The sequence below is a fragment of the Rhincodon typus genome, chromosome 10, assembly GCF_021869965.1.
Source record: "Rhincodon typus isolate 14 chromosome 10, sRhiTyp1.1, whole genome shotgun sequence".
In the NCBI taxonomy this organism is placed as follows: Eukaryota; Metazoa; Chordata; class Chondrichthyes; order Orectolobiformes; family Rhincodontidae; genus Rhincodon; species Rhincodon typus.
Window position 1 is genome coordinate 13,108,439 of NC_063341.1, and position 18,991 is coordinate 13,127,429.

Consider the following 18,991-nt stretch of genomic DNA (forward strand, 5'->3'; position numbering starts at 1 on the left):
GGGAAATTTGCTAATGCTCTTCAGGAGGGTTTAAACTAATTCAACAGAGGGGTGGGAACCTGAATTGTAGCTCCAGTGTACAGGAGGTTGAGAGTAGTGAGGTCATAAATAAGGTTTCAACCCTATCGCAGGAGTGTACCAGCGGGCAGGAAGGTGGTTTGAAGTGTGTCTACTTCAATGCCAGGAGCATCCGGAATAAGGTGGGTGAACTTGCAGCATGGGTTGGTACCTGGGACTTCGATGTTGTGGCCATTTCGGAGACATGGATAGAGCAGGGACAGGAATGGTTGTTGCAGGTTCCGGGGTTTAGATGTTTCAGTAAGATCAGGGAAGGTGGTAAAAGAGGGGGAGGTGTGGCATTGTTAGTCAAGGACAGTATTATGGTGGCAGAAAGGACGTTTGATGACAACTCGTCTACTGAGGTAGTATGGGCTGAGGTTAGAACCAGGAAAGGAGAGGTCACCCTGTTGGGAGTTTCCTATAGGCCTCCGAAAAGTTCCAGAGATGTAGAGGAAAAGATTGCAAAGATGATTCTGGATAGGAGCGAAAGTAACAGGGTAGTTGTTATGGGGGACTTTAACTTTCCAAATATTGACTGGAAACGCTATAGTTCGAGTACTTCAGATGGGTCAGTTTTTGTCCAATGTGTGCAGGAGGGTTTCCTGACACAGTATGTAGATAGGCCAACAAGAGGCGAGGCTACATTGGATTTGGTACTGGGTAATGAACCAGGCCAGGTGTTAGATTTGGAGGTAGGAGAGCACTTTGGTGATAGTGACCACAATTCGGTTACGGTTACTTTAGTGACGGAAAGGGATCGGTATATAAAGCAGGGCAAGAGTTATAGCTGGGGGAAAGGCAATTATGAGGCGATGAGGCAAGATTTAGGATGCATAGGATGGAGAAGGAAACTGCAGGGGCTGGGCACAATTGAAATGTGGAGCTTGTTCAAGGAACAGCTACTGCGTGTCCTTGAGAAGTATGTACCTGTCAGGCAGGGAGGAAGTGGTCGAGCGAGGGAACCGTGGTTTACTAAAGAAGTTGAATCTCTTGTCAAGAGGAAGAAGGAGGCTTATGTAGAGATGAGGCGTGAAGGCTCAGTGAGGGCGCTTGAGAGTTACAAGTTAGCCAGGAAGGACCGAAAGAGAGCACTAAGAAGAGCCAAGAGGGGACATGAGAAGTCTTTAGCAGGTAGGATCAAGGAAAACCCTAAAGCTTTCTATAGGTATGTCAGGAATAAAAGAATGACTAGAGTAAGATTGGGGCCGGTCAAGGACAGTAGTGGGAAGTTGTGCGTGGAGTCCGAAGAGATAGGAGAGGTGCTAAATGAATATTTTTCGTCAGTATTCACACAGCAAAAAGACAATGTAGTCGAGGAGAATACTGAGATACAGTCTATTAGACTAGACGGGATTAAGGTTCATAAGGAGGAGGTGTCAGCAATTCTGGAAGGTGCGAAAATAGATAAGTCCCCTGGGCCGGATGGGATTTATCCTAGGATTCTCTGGGAAGCTAGAGAGGAGATTGCAGAGCCTTTGGCTTTGATCTTTATGTCGTCATTGTCTTCAGGAATAGTGCCAGAAGACTGGAGACTAGCAAATGTTGTCCCCTTGTTCAAGAAGGGGAGTAGAGACAACCCTGGTAATTATAGACCAGTGAGCCTTACTTCAGTTGTGGGTAAAGTGTTGGAAAGGATTATATGAGATAGGATCTATAATCATCTAGAAAGGAATAATTTGATTAGGGATAGTCAACACGGTTTTGTGAAGGGTAGGTCGTGCCTCACAAACCTTATTGAGTTCTTCGAGAAGGTGACCAAACAGGTGGATGAGGGTAAAGCGGTTGATGTGGTGTATTTGGATTTCAGTAAAGCGTTTGATAAGGTTCCCCATGGTAGGCTATTGCAGAAAATACGGAGGCATGGGATTGAGGGTGATTTAACGGTTTGGATCAGAAATTGGCTAGCTGTAAGAAGACTGAGGGTCGTGGTTGATGGGAAATGTTCATCCTGGAGTTCAGTTACTAGTGGTGTACCTCAAGGATCTGTTTTGGGGCCACTGCTGTTTGTCATTTTTATAAATGACCTGGATGAGGGCGTAGAAGGATGGGTTAGTAAATTTGCGGATGACACCAAAGTGGGTGGAGTTGTGGATAGTGCGGAAGGATGTTGCAGGTTACAGAGGGACATAGATAAGCTGCAGAGCTGGGCTGAGAGGTGGCAAATGGAGTTTAATGCGGAAAAGTGTGGGGTGATTCACTTTGGAAGGAGTAACAGGAATACAGAGTACTGGGCTAATGGTAAGATTCTTGGTAGTGTGGATGAGCAGAGAGATCTCGGTGTCCATGTGCATAGATCACTGAAAGTTGCCACCCAGGTTGATAGCGTTGTTAAGAAGGCGTACAGTATGTTAGGTTTTATTGGTAGAGGGATTGAGTTTCGGAGCCATGAGGTCATGTTGCAGCTGTACAAAACTCTGATGCGGCCACACTTGGAGTATTGCGTACAGTTCTGGTCACCGCATTATAGGAAGGATGTGGAAGCATTGGAAAGGGTGCAGAGGAGATTTACCAGGATGTTGCCTGGTATGGAGGGAAGGTCTTATGAGGAAAGGCTGAGGGTTTTGAGGCTGTTTTCGTTAGAGAGAAGAAGGTTAAGAGGTGACTTGATAGAGACATACAAGATGATCAGAGGATTAGATAGGGTGGACAGTGGGAGCCTTTTTCCTCGGATGGTGATGGCTAGCACGAGGGGACATAGCTTTAAATTGAGGGGTGATAGATATAAGACAGATGTCAGAGGTAGGTTCTTTACTCAGAGAGTAGTAAGGGCGTGGAATGCCCTGCCTGCAAAACTAGTAGACTCGCCCACTTTAAGGGCATTTAAATGGTCATTGGATAAACATATGGATGATAATGGAATAGTTTAGGTTAGATGGGCTTCAGATTGGTTTCACAGGTCGGCGCAACATCGAGGGCCGAAGGGCCTGTACTGCGCTGTAATGTTCTATGTTCTATGTTCTATGTTCTGGAAAACTCCTTATGGACTGTACATGAGATTAGGAGCAGATTCAGCCTTTGGAAACTTCATGGCAAAACAGCTTGCCATGGTTGGCAGAATATTTCCAAGTTTTTTTTTTAATGTGGAGGCGAGTGTGGGACTAACAAGCCACCCCCACTGATGAGATAAGTCATCCAATCACCCTCCTTTCAGCTCATCAAGACCAAGGTTGAGGTTTTCACCCTATCACAGGCCTTAACACTGGCAAATCCAGGTTGGCAGAAGATTCTGGGTCCTAAAGTCTGCCGGTTGACACCCCCTTTTCAGGGAATCCAGCAGCAAGAAGGTAAATTTCTTTCCTCCTTCCCATGGAATGAAGGAATCAACAAAGTCGCTACAATGCTGTATGTCAAAAAGCAATTCAACACATTGGGTGACACAGTGGTTAGCATTGCTACCTCACAGCAGCAGGGGCCCGGGTTCAATTCCAGCCTTGGGCAACTGTCTGCGTGGAGTTTGCACATTCTCCCTGTGTCTGCATGGGTGTCCTTCAGGTCCACAGATGTGCAGGTTAGGTGGATTGGCCGTGATATATTGACGATAGTGTCCAGGGTTGTGCAGGCTAGCATATCCATGGGAAATACAGGGGCGGGGGTGGGTCTGGGTGGGATGTTCTTCAGAGGGTCGGCATGGACTTGATGGACCGAATGACCTGCTCCCACACTGTAGGGATTTTATGAAGCTGTCAGCCTTTGAAGGAAAGGTAGAGACACAATAGTCCTGGAGGACCATAGGGCTGCTCTCTCATTGGAGAGTGACAACCGGTGCAAGTTTCACCTAAGGGTCACCACGCCTCAGGGGAGCGGAAAGGTTGAGAAAATAGGACCTTCATAGTGACCTCAACCAGCACAGGAAACAAATCTGTGTTGCTGCCATAATTCTGTATTGCAAACCAGTCATCCAGCTAACTGACCCCCTGTCAGCCTGTAGGTCAGTGCTGAAGACAGTGAATACACACCAAAGAAGCAATGTGATGTAGACTGAGGCTGGCAGCATCCAAATAAATGCCAAGTGATTCAGCACAAAGAAAACAAGTTAACAGCCATGAGAGGCATCCTGTGCAAGTCAATGAGTATTTGTCCCATGTGCAAAGTAACATGGCAGAACCATGTGAAGTCATTAGGTCCCCTGAGCTCTGCATCAGGTGCTGAAGACCTGAGATGGTGTGTGAATGGGTCCTACAGCAGACATGATGATGTGGCGATGTCCCAATGCCAACTTGTGTGGATAAGGGGTTGAGGATGGTGGCGATCACAGAGCATCCAGGGACATTGTGCTGAAAACACAGTTGGATAATGGCTGGGACAAGCAATCAGCAAGTTGAAGCGGCTTATAAAACTTTTCATTGTATTTTTCATGTAAAAGTACATGTGACAATAAATTTCTATTCTATTTTATTCTTGCAGTCTGGAGAAAGAGCCACGGTCAGTTCTGCAGGTCAAGTACATCCAGTCTGGGGATCACAGTTAGGTCAGTCAGGGTGCTGTGGAAACATCAATCTGGGAGCTGAGCCATGCTCAGTGATGGTGGGCCTGCCAGATCAATCTGGGTGTTGGATCACGGTCAGTCCAGAGGATCTGTTCAATAATGGCTGAGGACTTATCAAGGGGCAGTTCATGGAGTCTTATGCAAAGCAAGGAACTCAATTCTGGAGAAGGAATTCATTGCACTGGGTTATGGAGACATTGGTGACAGTAATGAAGTCAATTGGCGACATAAGGATGGGACCTCACAGATAATAGGAGGGGATTGACATCAGGCGCTCACAGGTCACAGTCTGTTTAGCCTTTACATGGAGAAGGTGCAGGACCTTCAAGGTATGGGAACCTCCAAAGTGTAAAGCGGGCACATTAACTGTAATTTAAAGAGGCTGAACTGAAGAGGGATGGGGGAGCTCAAAAGGTCAAAGGGGCCACAGGGGCAGCAACAACACAAAAGGAAATGAGAAGAATGGGGGCCAGGGAGGAATCATGCATCACAAGCAAAGACTGCAGCACTCCCTAGAACAGAGTGTTGGAAACTTGCCATGTTGGATGAAAAGTCAACTGTGCAATACCTGCTCAAAATGGCTGAAACCACATGTAAAGCATAAGTAAGTTACTGTTTTCTTCTGAGGTGGAGTAAAATTCTTGGAATCAGAGGACCTGCTGAGGTTAATCAGTAATTATGCCTCTATTTATGCAGTAAAACCACCAATCTGGATTCAATTTTCACTTCGTCTGCAGGCCATGCATTGTCAAAGAATACACATTCCACATCCTGGCCTCAAACAGTCAGGAGAATCACACTGTGTGCATTAATTTCCTGCTTTTCACGTGAGCGAAGCAACTCTGTTCAGCCAATGTGCATAAAGGCAGAGTCTGAAGTACCCATTTTCCAAACACATTCCATAGGTGGCACTGGAAGACAACGCTTCGCAGGTAGCAGATTCTCAAATTGAAATGTAAGCATAAAAAGACATAAGCTGTAATGTGGTGGGGAGCTTTTCCTTTCTTTTGGAGTGATGTTAATGGTTGCCTACTGGAAGAATTCTATTCCTGATGTATCATTAGAAAATTTGCTACTGCGAAGTACACCTGTTATTGGGAAAGTGTGACAGTATTATACAGAATGTAAAGAAGTGCAATAAGAAAAGCATATTATGCTTTAAGCAGATTCAGCATGGCTTCAAAGAGGAGAAATCATGCCTGACAAATTTAGCAGAGTTCTTTTGAGAAGATAACAAGTAGGATAAAGAAGAAGCAGTGGATGCAACATATTTGGACTATCAGAAAGCATTTGATAATGTACCACACATTAGGGTACTCAAAAAGATAACTGCGTACATACAGTGTTGGAGGTGGTAGACTACCATGGAAAGAGGATTGGCTAACTAATAGAAGACCGAAAGTTCGGATAAAGTGGGCACTTTCAGGAAGGCAACCTTTAACTAGTAGCACGCCACAGGGATCAGTGTTGGGACAACTGTTTACAATGTATATTACTAACCTGGATGAGGAAAGTAAATCAGAGATAGTAGGAACTGCAGATGCTGGAGAATCCGAGACAACAAGGTGCAGAGCTGGATAAACACAGCAGGCCAAGCAGCATCATAGGAGCAGAAAGGCTGACGTTTCGGGCCTAGACCCTTCATCAGAAAGTAAATGTTCTGTAGCCAAATTTGCGGGTAACTCAAAAATAGGTGGGAAGGCAAGTGGTGAAGATGCAGAGTCTGCAGAAGGTATGGACAGGTTAAGTGGGTGGGTAAAAACTTAATAGATGGAACATAATGTAGGAAAATGTGAGTTCTTGCATGTTGTCTGAAAGAATACAGGAGTTAAAATTATTTAAATGGAAAAAGACTGCAAAAAGCTATGGAATCAAGGGATTTGGAAGTCCTCATCCATGAATCACAAAATGCTGGCATGCAAGTTCAGTGAGTAATATGGAAGACAAATGGAATGTTGGCTTTATTTCAAAGAGAATGGAGTATAGAAGTTGGGAAGTTTTGCTAAAACTATACAAGGCTCTAGTCAGTCCATAGCTGGAATACTGTGGACAATTTTGAGCCCATACGTAAGGAGAGACGTTTTAGCATCGGAGGTAGTTCACAGAAGGTTCACTAGGCTGATACCAGGTATGGAGAGATCGTTTTATGAGGGGAGAATGAGTAGGTTGGCCTGTTCTTGTTGGAATTTAGAAGAATGAGAAGCAATCTTATTGAAACATAGAATAATTTTAAAGTTTTTGAGAAGATTTGAAGCTCGGGTTATGGATGAGGATGCAGGCATGCTTGCCGAGACAGTGGGTTTGGTAGCAAACGTTTTGTCACCCTGCTAGGTAATATCGTCAGTGCACCTCCGGTGAAGCGTTGGTGTTCCATCCCACTTGTTATTTATATACCTTGGTTACTGGGGTGGTTGGTATTACTTCCGGTTTTGTTTCTCAGTGGTTTATACACAGGGTCTAATTCAATGTGTTTGTTGATGGAGTTCAGGTTGGAATACCAGGCCTCCAGGAATTCCCTGGTGTGTCTCTGTTTGGCTTGAATGATTATCGATGTGTTGTCCCAGTCGAATTCGTGTCGCTTGTCGTCCGTGTGTAGTGAGACAAGTGAGAATTGTGTCTCTTGGTGGCTAGTTGGTATTCATGTATCAGTATAGTCAATTTTCTTCCAGTTTTGCCAATGTATTGTCTCTCACATTCCTTGCATGGTATTTTGTATATTACCCCAATTTTGCCGGTTTTGGAAGACACAACACGAACAGTATCACTTATCAGCCTACCATGCATCAAGGACATTTCAGAGCTGACCACAAGACTGCTCTGACCCCGAGGTATCAGAGTAGCACACAAATTGACAACCAACCTACGACAGCTACTGACGAACATAAAGGATCCCATGCCCAAAACCAACAAAATTGGGGTTATATACAAAATATCAAAGACTGTGAGAAACACTACATAGGCCAAACAGGACGAAAATTGACTATACAGGTACATGAACACCAACTAGCCACCAAGAGACACAACCAATTCTCACTACACATGGACAATGAGGGACATGAATTTGACTGGGACAACACATCAATAATCGCACAAGCCAAAGACACACCAGGGAATTCCTGGATGCCTGGTATTTTTTTTCCTTTATTCATTCATGGGATGAGGAGCGTAACTGGCTAGGCAGCATTTATTGCCCATTCCTAATTGCCCAGAGGGCAGTTAAGAGTCAACCACATTGCTGTGGGTCTGGAGTCACATCTAAGCCAGACCAGGTAAGGATGGCAGTTTCCTTCCCTAAAGGACATCAGTGAACCAGACGGGGTTTTCTGACAATCGGCAATGGATTCATAGTCATTACCAGATTCTTAATTGCAGATATTTATTGAATTCAAATTCTACCATCTGCCATGGTGGGATTCAAACCTGGTCCCCAGAGCGTTATCTGGGCCTCTGGATTAACAGTCCAGCAATAATATCACTAGGCCATCGCTTCTCCAGTTCCAACCAGAAATCCATCGACAAATACATTGAATTAGACCCATGTACAAACCACTAAGAAACAAAACCAGAAGTAATACAAACCACTCCAGCAAACTGAGGCAGAGATGCAGAGAGGTTGTTTCCCCTTATGAGAGAGACTCAGACCAGAAGGCATCATCTCAGAATAAGGGGTTGCACACTGAAGTCAGAGATGAGGAAGAATTTCTTCTCTCAGAGATTCGTGAATCTGTGAAATTCTTTACTGGCGATGGCCATTGAAGCTGGGTCAGTAAGTATTTTCAAAGCTGAGGTAGATAAATTTTTAATCAGCAAGGGAATCAAAGATTCTGGGGAAATGGCAAGAAAGTGGAGATGAGGATTATCAGATCAGCTGCAATCTCATTGAGTAGCCGAGCAGATTTAGGCTGAATGGCCTACTTCTGCTCCTACACCTTATGATCTTACTCAGAGCTCCTAGAGTAGGGATCACAATGATGGATGTAAAGGGCTGAGGATTTCCTTGAATAAACTTGTGTGGCCTTGCTGATATCCATCACAACTTATCTTCTGATGTATCTCAGATTGCTGTGGCTGGAATCCTGAATGTTATGGTTCAAGCATCCCTGATGTCTGAGCCAATCAGCAGCAAGCAGACCATTGCGTATGAGAGATGAGCAATGCTTGGCCATAGCAACTTCGTTCATCTTTGGGATGCATGACAAGGATGCTCATTTCTCACATGGACGTGACTTAAACAAGTCCAACAGCAAAGATTAAACTACAGCACACATCGTAACAGTGCAAGCTCCAGAGCTGCTCTATACTTGGCCTGATGGCTTGGAAGACTCAGGCAGTTGTCCCCAGGTACCTTGGGCTTAGAAAGCCCAGGCCTATAGAGAGTGTCCTGCCCAGGAGCAGGCTCAACCTTATTGGCTAGAACTTCAGCAAACTTTGAGATCATCGGCGGGGGGAGTGAAGGGTCCAGGCACCTCAGGAGTGTCGTGAGAAGAAACCTATGGAGGTCATATGTGTTGCTCCTGATCTTCATGAAATCATACTATCTCCCAGAAAGGAAGGGGCATCTGGAGTGTCCTTCATTCCTTTATTGCCTTGCCACTGATGCTCAATACCTATGAATGGAGCAATGAAGTGCTGATCCATGCACATATCTGCCAGATAGAGCACACAGGACCTTGTTCTCCATTGTGGTTGTCAATCTGTCCATTAAGACAATCATGCTAGAGCCAGCACTAGTACTGGTAATGTTGATGGGCTGCTCCATCTTTTGATCAAGCTTACTGAGTGCTTCTGACAAACTCGTCTGTGCACTTTGACAAAATCATTAATAGCCACGACCTTGGGATCATCTACTGCCTGGGGTTGAGCAGTTGCCTGGTCTCCAACTGTCCTCTGAGTGCCAGAGATGTGGAGATTTTCTTCCTTGACCACCACGGATACATAGCAGTGATGTGCTCACCAAATCGTCTTCCTGAGAAACCACTGAGGTAGGAATCTTTGAGCTGCTGAAGCTCAGTGGCTTCCTCCACAGAGGTGGAGCTGGAGCCACTAATACCTGCATAAGACAAGAGGGAATCCTGCTCCCCACAACTACCATGTTACACTTCAGGAGGCCATCCACAGGGAGGAGGAGCATGGCTTAAAAGTTCCACATGCTTGTGACAATTTTGTATATTAGCTCACATGGATCATCATTGATATTTTGCTGTAAGTTTTAACCAAGTGTAAATTTATCATTACTTTCCGAATTAGTGCATTGAGTTTTCTGACTACAAATTGGGTTTGCTGCCCTTCAGACTTACATTAAAATACAGCATGATCAATCCCAGATCACCGTGTCAGTCTACTCTAACATGGAAGGGACATGGGTGCCAAAATCAGAACCTGCCTGCTTTTTGGAAAAAAAAGTTAACAAGCTATTGAGCGAGCTAAAGAAAAAAAGCTGTAATATTTTGTTCCCTACTCCATACAACATAATCTTCAATACAGTGACCTCGGATTGTGGAATGTCCCTACATGGATCTTTGTCTTTGGGACCCTTTTCTGATGAATGCAGAATGCCATTTTGTACCATTATATCTCCGTGCCCTTGTGTGGCCTATGAGATCTTGGATAGTCTTTGTGAACTGTGGTGCCAATGTAAGGTCGTATGCAATTACTTCTGTTTCACAGAGATGATTATGTTTAATCTGTAATGACAAGGTTACAGTGACAATGGTAAAGGTTACATGTGATCAGGTTTTGTATCCCACGTAGTTGGATTCTACATTTGTGTCACATGCAGGATATAATGATTAGAGATGATTGCAACCTGTTCTAGGAGAGCCTGATTAAGGAATTGAAACGCCACACATTTCCTCCAGTGGGGTGCATGAGTTCAGACAGACACAGAGCTTACTCCGTCCCTTCCAGGTGTGAATGCAACCATTTTCCATTTTCAACACACACTTATGGCTTGCATGAGTATGGAAGACAATGTAGCTCACAGTCAGTACAGTGAGTCGCAGGCTCAGCTTGTTCATCAAGTGCCCATCCCTTAACCCCATTTTCCCTTCTTTCTTGCACTCTCTGTCGAACCCATTAATACTGATCTTCCATAGATTCTCCCACACTTACCAAATTACAACTTCATCTCTCAACATTACCACAAGGCCTACCCTACAGCTTAGCCACGCCAACTAGTTGTGAGTTTAACCTGAGGGTCACCATGCCTCAGGTAAGGGCGAGGTTGAGAAGGCAGGATCTTCACAAAGCTTTGAAGTATTAGTTAATATGTGATCAAAAATTACAGTGTGGGTGCATGCAGCATCAACATTTACATTACTACAAGAAATGAAAAACAGAGTTCTGGAGAAACTCAGCAGGTCTGGCAGCATTTGTAGAAGCACAGAGTTATTGTTTTCAGTCCTATGACACTTCTTCAGAACATGGAACTCAAAATGTTAACTCTGTTTCTCCCTCCAGAGATGGTGCCAAGTCTGCTGAGTTTTTTCCAGCACTTTTCCTTTTTATTCCAGATCTCCAGAATCCACACTATTTTGCTCTTATTGCATTAATAGAAGGATATGCATTTAATACTCTTACAAACATTCAAACTTCACTATATCTTGTGTACAAAACACAACTTGTGCTACATCTGGCACAATAATGTTGAACCAAGTATACACATGCCCAATTCTATTCTTAGATAATAACTTGATAATTTGAAGTCTATTTCACCAGTTTAATACACGCAAAGCTGAAGGAAATACTAACGGAACACATTAACAACACACAGGATCTATCTGTGCTAGAAAATAAATTGGCTCAGATTCTGAGATAGCAATAATAGTGAAACCATCTGCTCACCATCATTACTCCCCCAAAACTGACAGTAACTTCTGGTGGTTACAGATTACAGTTGGAAATCCTGAAGTTGTTGTCAGGAATTCTACGCTTTCCCATAAGATGGACTATTCAAGTCCCCACAGACTATAATCAAGTAAAAATCAATGAGCTGTCAAAATCTTCGTCTTTTGCACTATTGGTCTCACTGAAAAAAATCCTTAAACGTTACTGCTTGTTGAATGAAGTGCACCTGAACTTTTAACTGCGTGTAATTACTAATTAGTTGCACAGGCCCGGATAATGTGATGTAATATTTGTGGAATGGCAAATTCCTGCATTGTGATAAAAAGTTACATTTTACTTTTACGACTCTTGGAATGGCTGTCAATGTTATTTTAGCTCCTAACTGAAACCCATGTGTACGCGCAACCATTTGTTTTTCTTTCCATTGCATTTTAACTAAAACCAAAAGCATTCAGTGCATTCCATGCCTGTTTTGTTGTCTGTGAGGATACTTCAATATGATTGGTTGCTTACACTGATTGATTATATCACTGTTGCTAGAGGCCCTTTGACTTGGTGGCAAATTCAACATGACATTGAGAAAAGAGAAATCCACTGCAGATAAACTGCTAGATCACTGTAGATAGCTTTCTTTGAAGTCACCATCAAGTGCTGTCAATTTGCAGCTGACCGCAAAATCCGAGTTGTACTTAATAGAACTTTTAAATTTGATTTTTCATGTGAGTTTAGTCAAATATAAAATTAACTGCTACACAAATCCATATGCTGATCCACAAAGATATAAAGACTAAAACAAAACTATTCGCAATCAGATTTATTCAGCATTGCTTTAAAGAAAACGTGGCACGTTTTAAAAACTTTATTGAAATTATATTTTAGCTAAATTTGAAAATTCTAATTTTCTAAATTCTATTTGCCTTAAATTAATTGAAATAAGTTCAGTTTTTGTATCCAGCAAAGTTATTTGATAAGGCTACCAAAATGCTCTGCAACTGATTTTCTTTTTATAAATATCACATTACAATTGTGAAACTATATGTCTGAAGTCGTAAAATACATCTGTAGTTACAAAAAAAACTTTAGATACACTTTTTCAGCATGTATTCTATACAGAGTATATGGGCACCAAAAATGCTATGGACTTTATTGCAGAACAGATTTAAAACATTTAACACAAGACAGATATTCTGCTGAAGTTGGGAGACAAAACAGGTCGGAAGACTAAATATTTTCAGTCTCATTTTTTAAAAAAAATGACTCTAGTCACCAGTTACAGTGATAGATTCAAGTAAAGAATAGACCTAAAGTACTGCAAGTGCTTATTTTTTTGTAAAAGGCTAAAATTGTTAGTAGTCTAATATATTAACATATATCTCACCAAACATGCGCAAAACTAGGGCAGCGGGTTTCATTATCCATATCTTATTCTGTTCACTTAGCAGTTTTAAAAAAATATAAAGCAGTCAATTCAAAGGAAGAAATCAATCATTAGACTATCTGAGGCATACTATTATGGCATAAAAACCTTGCAGAATTAAATAAAATATCGAATGCATTCAATGATAGTGTGAAAGTCAAAGATGTAAATATGACAAGAATTATTTTAAATGATAAATAGAATATTTATACTACATAGCAATTCACCATATTACTGCTATAGATTTAAGGTTTGTACATGTCCATATATATGAGTAAGTGCAAAAGAATGAAATCCTGATGAGAAAGACTTGGATAATGAAATTGCCAATTTGCAATGTGATACTATTAACATGGAGACAAGAATCCATGCACTGTTTTACATACTTGCATTGGTATCTACTTCAGCTCAACAGCATACTAGTTCATACATGTGCATCAACATAGTTAGTAACTCTAAGCAATAAATTGATAAAGTATAACTTTTCTACAGTGCATTAAAGGTGAAAAATATGTACAATGTTAATAACAAACTGAAAATCAATGTGTTATTTGGTTAGAGGCAAGCTGACAAAAAGTTGCAACGCTCAGTAGTAAACCAACAGTGCATCTTACAAAATCTTAGCTCGTACAATTTGTTGCAAGAGTGGAAGATGAGAGTCCTGAAATAGCAAAACAAAAAGAATGCAACAAAGAAATACATTGGTAAAACTATGGGAATTGAGGTACACTTTTAAGCATTAAGTTTAAAAATCTTTAAGTGTCTGCTGCACAGTTTTACAATAACTAGCTGCCATGATACAAACCTATAACAATACTCTGGTAAATTCAATTCACTTTTTAAAAAATTAATGAAACATATTTTGGAGTTTCCAAACCACAATAAATTGCTTAACCTTACTCCATAAAAAGTGTTTTTAAAATTAAAACAATTCATATTTATTACAACAGACAGTACCAAGAATGAGATGGTCCACCAACTACAGGCAACCACTTGATATTATATTAACATTTTAGTGAAACAGACACCCTGATCATGTCTAGAAGGCCTCTTTTGCACTTCATAAAAGTATGCACATGTCTGAACTAGTAAACTACACTACCTAAAAGGACACAATGATTACTCACCAATAAATCTTCTTCCAAGCATTATCAACAAAAAAATTTGCAAACAAAGTGCAATTAGTTGAGATGGAGGATTATTGGGAAGAAAAAATGGTTAAAAAAAATGAGCAAAAACAAAGTCAATGCAGCATAAATGGTTGTGGTGATGAAGAGGAAAGAAAGCTATGTCTTGCTGGAACAAGCTTTGCAATCAGACTGCACTTCAAAAGGTAAATTTCAAAAACAATTCTTTGACAGAATTCCACGTTTTGTTACAGTAAATGTTCATAATGTCAGGAAAAATTACATGCAGCAAAAGTTACTGCAAAGAATGGAAACTAAAATTAAAATTTCAGAAGCATGATGCATGCAGCTATTTAGACCTTTAGACCTTTACACAAATTTCCAAGTAAAGGCATTCATACCTGATTCCCAACAGCCTGCTTCTTGCAAAACTGGCTAGTCCTTTGTTGGGCACTATAGAAAAATAAATGCAAGTTCCAGAGGATGAATATCTAGCAAGATATATGAATCCTTTAGATACCCTCAGAAAAAAAGCATCAACCAATTCACGATTCTGTTTGTATTTTTCAGTATGCCATGCATATAAAGTAGAAAGTAACAGAGAGAAGATGAAGAACTAGGTGTAATGTAAAAATGACCAAGGCTGAATCACAAGTAAACAACAAGTGGTCACGGCTTGCTAATAAAATAAATTGATCTGAGGCATTTATCTTTATTCGTAATGGATACAAGCCGATGGGAGGAATAATTTCGAGCATGAAGTGCAAGAAATTCAGGCTTAATTATCATTCAAAAGGAAAAATGGCTGGTTCTTGATTGAACAGAAAGTGGAAAGGAACTGGGATGGCAATGGTCCAGTGGTATTATCGCTGGACTGTTAACCCAGAGACACAGGTAATGATCCAAGGACCCAGGTTCAAGTCCTACCACGGAGAATGTTGAAATTTGAATTGAATAAAATTCTGGAATTAAGGGTCTAATATGACCATGAAACTATTGCCAACTGTCAGGAAAAACCCATCTGATCCACTAATGTCCTTTAGGGAAGAAAATTGCCATCCTTACATGGTCTGGCCTACATGGGACTCCAGACCCATAGCAATGTGGTTGACTCTTAACTGCCCTGTGGGGACAGGCTGGGTGGATTAGCCATGGGAAATGCAGGTTTACAGGGATATGGTAGGGGTTGGGTCTGGTTGGAATGTTCTTCAGATGGTCAATGTGGACTCAATGGGCCGAATAGCCCATTTATAATTCATCCCCTGACATATGTTCTCCACATTCCAATTAGCAAAAGTGCTCCGAATATCAATCACTCTCTTTGAGAAAAATCGTTTTGCTGTCTGTTCTTATCTTCCTTTTAATTTAAAACCACAACTTTAGTATTCTGGCATACCATGAAAAACAGTTCTACATTAGCCTCATCTCTGCCACTTAGCAGCTTCTATATTTGTCCAAGACGTCTTCTCAGTTGTTTCCTTTGAAGGCAAAGGGACCAAAGTTTCTCAATTTCTTCTTATAACTCAACATTGTGTTAATCACTGTTAATCACTAATCTTTGCACTGCTTTACAGGCTTAATTGTTACTCAATACTGCAGGGGTGAAATAAAACGGAAAGTTGGCCATTGATAAGTATGTTTTTTTAACCTTCAACTTGTCAAAAAATTATATTGACGGTGTACGTTAACCAGACACAATAAAAAGATTTGGGTAATATGCTAAACTATTAGCAAAAGTACGGTTTGTGATTAATACATGAATTTCAAGATATGGGTGGAATCTACAGTTATGGAGTCGAGGCTTGGTAGCAAACGTATAAGTAAACGCTACTTTCACTCTGGGACAGGTCAGCTTTTCTTGTGCAATTGCTCAGTTCCCAGTTCATTCCATACGTATGTGTAAGCAGCTCAGCAGATCTTGTAGTGTGAGCAAGCAGGAAAGGACCTGGTGGCATACTGAAAGCGCACTCAGAGTGGCTCTTAGTCCCTGCAAGTGAAGAGCATCACTCTGGCTCTAGGAATAAATGCCTGCAGCTAAATATTCTGGCCTGAGCACCCCCTCCCTCATCTGAATGCCTCAGACAGACCTCCACCCTTGGCAGGGCAGCCTTTCTACTTGGGCCAGATTCCTTGATCCATGCCCATTGCTCTCCAGCCTCCCTTTTCTGGCCTTCGTGCAACTTATTTAACTGCCATCTGATGTCCATCATGGCATGGCATAGCTGAAAGATCCCCAAAAAGGATAAAGCAGCAGCTACTTCTTCCAAAGTCCAGCAAGCTACCCCACCTGCTGCCTGCCTCCCATGTGTAGTTGTGAATTGGAAGACGCATACTGCTTGCTTGCTGAGAACTCAATTGGGAAGAGGAATTTAATTCTGGCAAGCTGGCCTTTCAACAGTATGAATGGAACGCAAAAGGGCATCCTGACACTTGCTGTCAGAAAGCTCAACCCTCTTTCAAGTTCCAAGAACTTAATTGCAAACTCTCTCACTGCTGTTGGGTAGCTGATTTTTTACTTTTCATGCAATTAAATTCTGCCACCCTTTCTGCGCTCTGCTCCCAGAAGAAGCACAAATTTCTGCCCTATGATATATCCCACTGCCAATGTTTACATGGTGGGAGCCTGCAATGATTTAGTTATGAAATTTATGAACACCTTTGTTTAATTTGTAAATTAAGTTCATTATTAAAAGACTAATGGGATACCTACTTTGCAAATCCGATGAAATCTTCGTGGTTAGTGTTGATATAAGACAGCTGGATATCAATCAGTAATACAACCTAAAAAAGGCAAGGACAAAACTTTCAAAGCTGTAATCTTCAATGATACCATCTCCCTCAGTTCTCCAGCCATCTAAATACGTGAACAGCAAAAACTTTACCACAGCTTCTGTCAAGTATGACTCATCTTTCTGGTAAGAATATTATTAAACATTAGTGTAATTCTTTCAGTTTGACCTTTCTTGAGACATCTAATTATGAATGTTAAGGATGAAACGGGTCAGAACGTTGGAATCGTAGAGATTACTGGGGCATAATAATGTGAAATTGATTCTTTAACACTCACTGAATAGAAAACCTTAATAAATAGGAACAGGTCATTTAGCTTGTCCTGTCTGTAATGTATCATGACCTCTGATGATACTACTGGACAAGTCAGATCTCAGAAACCTGGCTTGATAGATCATATGCTTTTCTTTTGCTTACTTAGTTAACAGTAGTCCCTGAGAGATGTTCACCCGAGGTTGCAGACTTAATTTAAAAACAAAAAATAAATTTATTTTACATAAAAGAAGTAAATCAAACAAACCAAGCTGCCTAAATATATACGACAGTTGGAATGATCTCAAAACACACAGCAAAGCGAAATTTCAACCTGTTTCCTGACACTATCCATTAAAGTGACTCAAGCGCTAAGAAATTACACACCTAGTTTAACTCTTTAAGGTTTTACTTCACTGTCTCCTGACAGTTTCCTTGTCCTGGACCGTGGAGACAATTTGATAAGGCCTTTGCAAATCTGACGACATGAACTTTTCGCAATTTTTATTTCTAATAACCTGCAGAGTTTGAATCATTCTCCTGATTTGGAAATGTCACAAACTGAACTCTCCTTGCTAAGGGGATTTGTTCCTTAAATTGCCCTGAATCTTTATTCTAGGAGAGAAACTATACTTGCTTCCACACTCAACAGTGGTGTCTTATGAATCAAGCGAATTTTTAAAAAAATGCGCATCTTAGGTTCTTTTGAGCTGAAAGCAAAACCAATGGCCTTCTTTGCTTACTTTACCTGTATTAAATGCAACAGTAAAACATCTTTCCACTAACACCACAGGGGTCAGCAGTCACCTGCTAATCCATTTTTATACATAAAGGAGAACGCAAATGGGACTAACCAACACCCACCTGCCTTTATTTTTAAATCTAAATTCCAAGAATGATATTAATATATATAAATCACACACCTGTCATCAGGATCTCCTCTGTTTCGAAGGAAAAAACCTACCCTATTCAATCTGTCTTCTTAGCTAAAAATATTAATTTTTAGCCATATCATCTAAATCTCCTCTGCACAAATCTGTTGTATTGTGGCAAATATAACTGTATACAGTAAACTAGCACCTAAGTACCATGCTTTGACCACAAAAATAAAAGTATTTTACATGCACTCTTCATCACCCTTATCTACTTGTCCTGGTATTAGTAGGTAGGTATAAACACCATGAACCCCATGTTCCCTAAGACTTTACAGAATTCTATCATTGTATAATTCCTTTGATTGTATCAACTTCAAAAATATGTTACCTCGCAATTCTCTAAATTGAACTACATTTGCCGGTTTTCTGCCTATTGACCCATCTATTGATATCTCTATGCAGTCTGCAGCTTTCTTCCTCACTCTTAACCATCAAGCCAATTTTTATATCCTGCATACACTACTTAATCACACCTCCTGCATGCAAGTCCAGGCACCCAATACTAGAGATAACAAGGTGTAGAGCTGGATGAACACAGCAGGCCAGGCAGCATCAGAGCAAGAAAGCTGACGTTTCGGGTCTGGACCCTTCTTCAGAAAAATCACCCAATACTAAGTATTTTATGACATGATAAGGAATAAGAGGAGTAGGAGGCCATTCTGCCCCTTGTGCCTGACCTGGTTGTTACTGGTTGGGCCAACATTTATTGTCCATCACTAGTTGCCCTTGAGAAGATGATAGTTAGCTGTGTTCTTGAACCACCGTCGCCCACATGCTATAGGTACATCCACAGTGCTATAAGAGAAGGATTTTAACCCAGCAACACCAAAGGAATAGTGATATATTTCCAAGATTTTGACTCAAATCCACATTTCTTCTTGCTCCCTCATGGCTCCTTTAAAGATTAAAAATAGAGTGTCTAATTCAGCCTTGAATATATTCAGTGAACCAGCCTTCATTGGGATAGAGAATTCCATGGATTAGTGGCTTTCTGAGAGAAGAAATTCCTCCTTATTTCTGTCTTAAATGAGAGATCTCCTATTCCAACGTTGTGACCCTTAATTCTAGACTCCCTCAG

General features: G+C 41.2%; 1 protein-coding gene across 1 annotated transcript in view; it reads right to left on the reverse strand.

Moving 5' to 3' along the window:
• dnm3a (dynamin 3a) overlaps positions 1 to 18,991 on the reverse strand; it is a 180,501-nt gene that overhangs the window by 69,576 nt on the left and 91,934 nt on the right. Inside the window, exons 12-14 of the mRNA XM_048602174.1 lie at positions 16,647 to 16,717; positions 14,338 to 14,389; positions 13,441 to 13,470 (exon numbers count right to left, since the gene is read on the reverse strand). Of these exons, the coding sequence (XP_048458131.1) occupies positions 13,441 to 13,470; positions 14,338 to 14,389; positions 16,647 to 16,717 (153 nt within the window). The remainder of the gene's footprint in view (positions 1 to 13,440; positions 13,471 to 14,337; positions 14,390 to 16,646; positions 16,718 to 18,991) is intronic.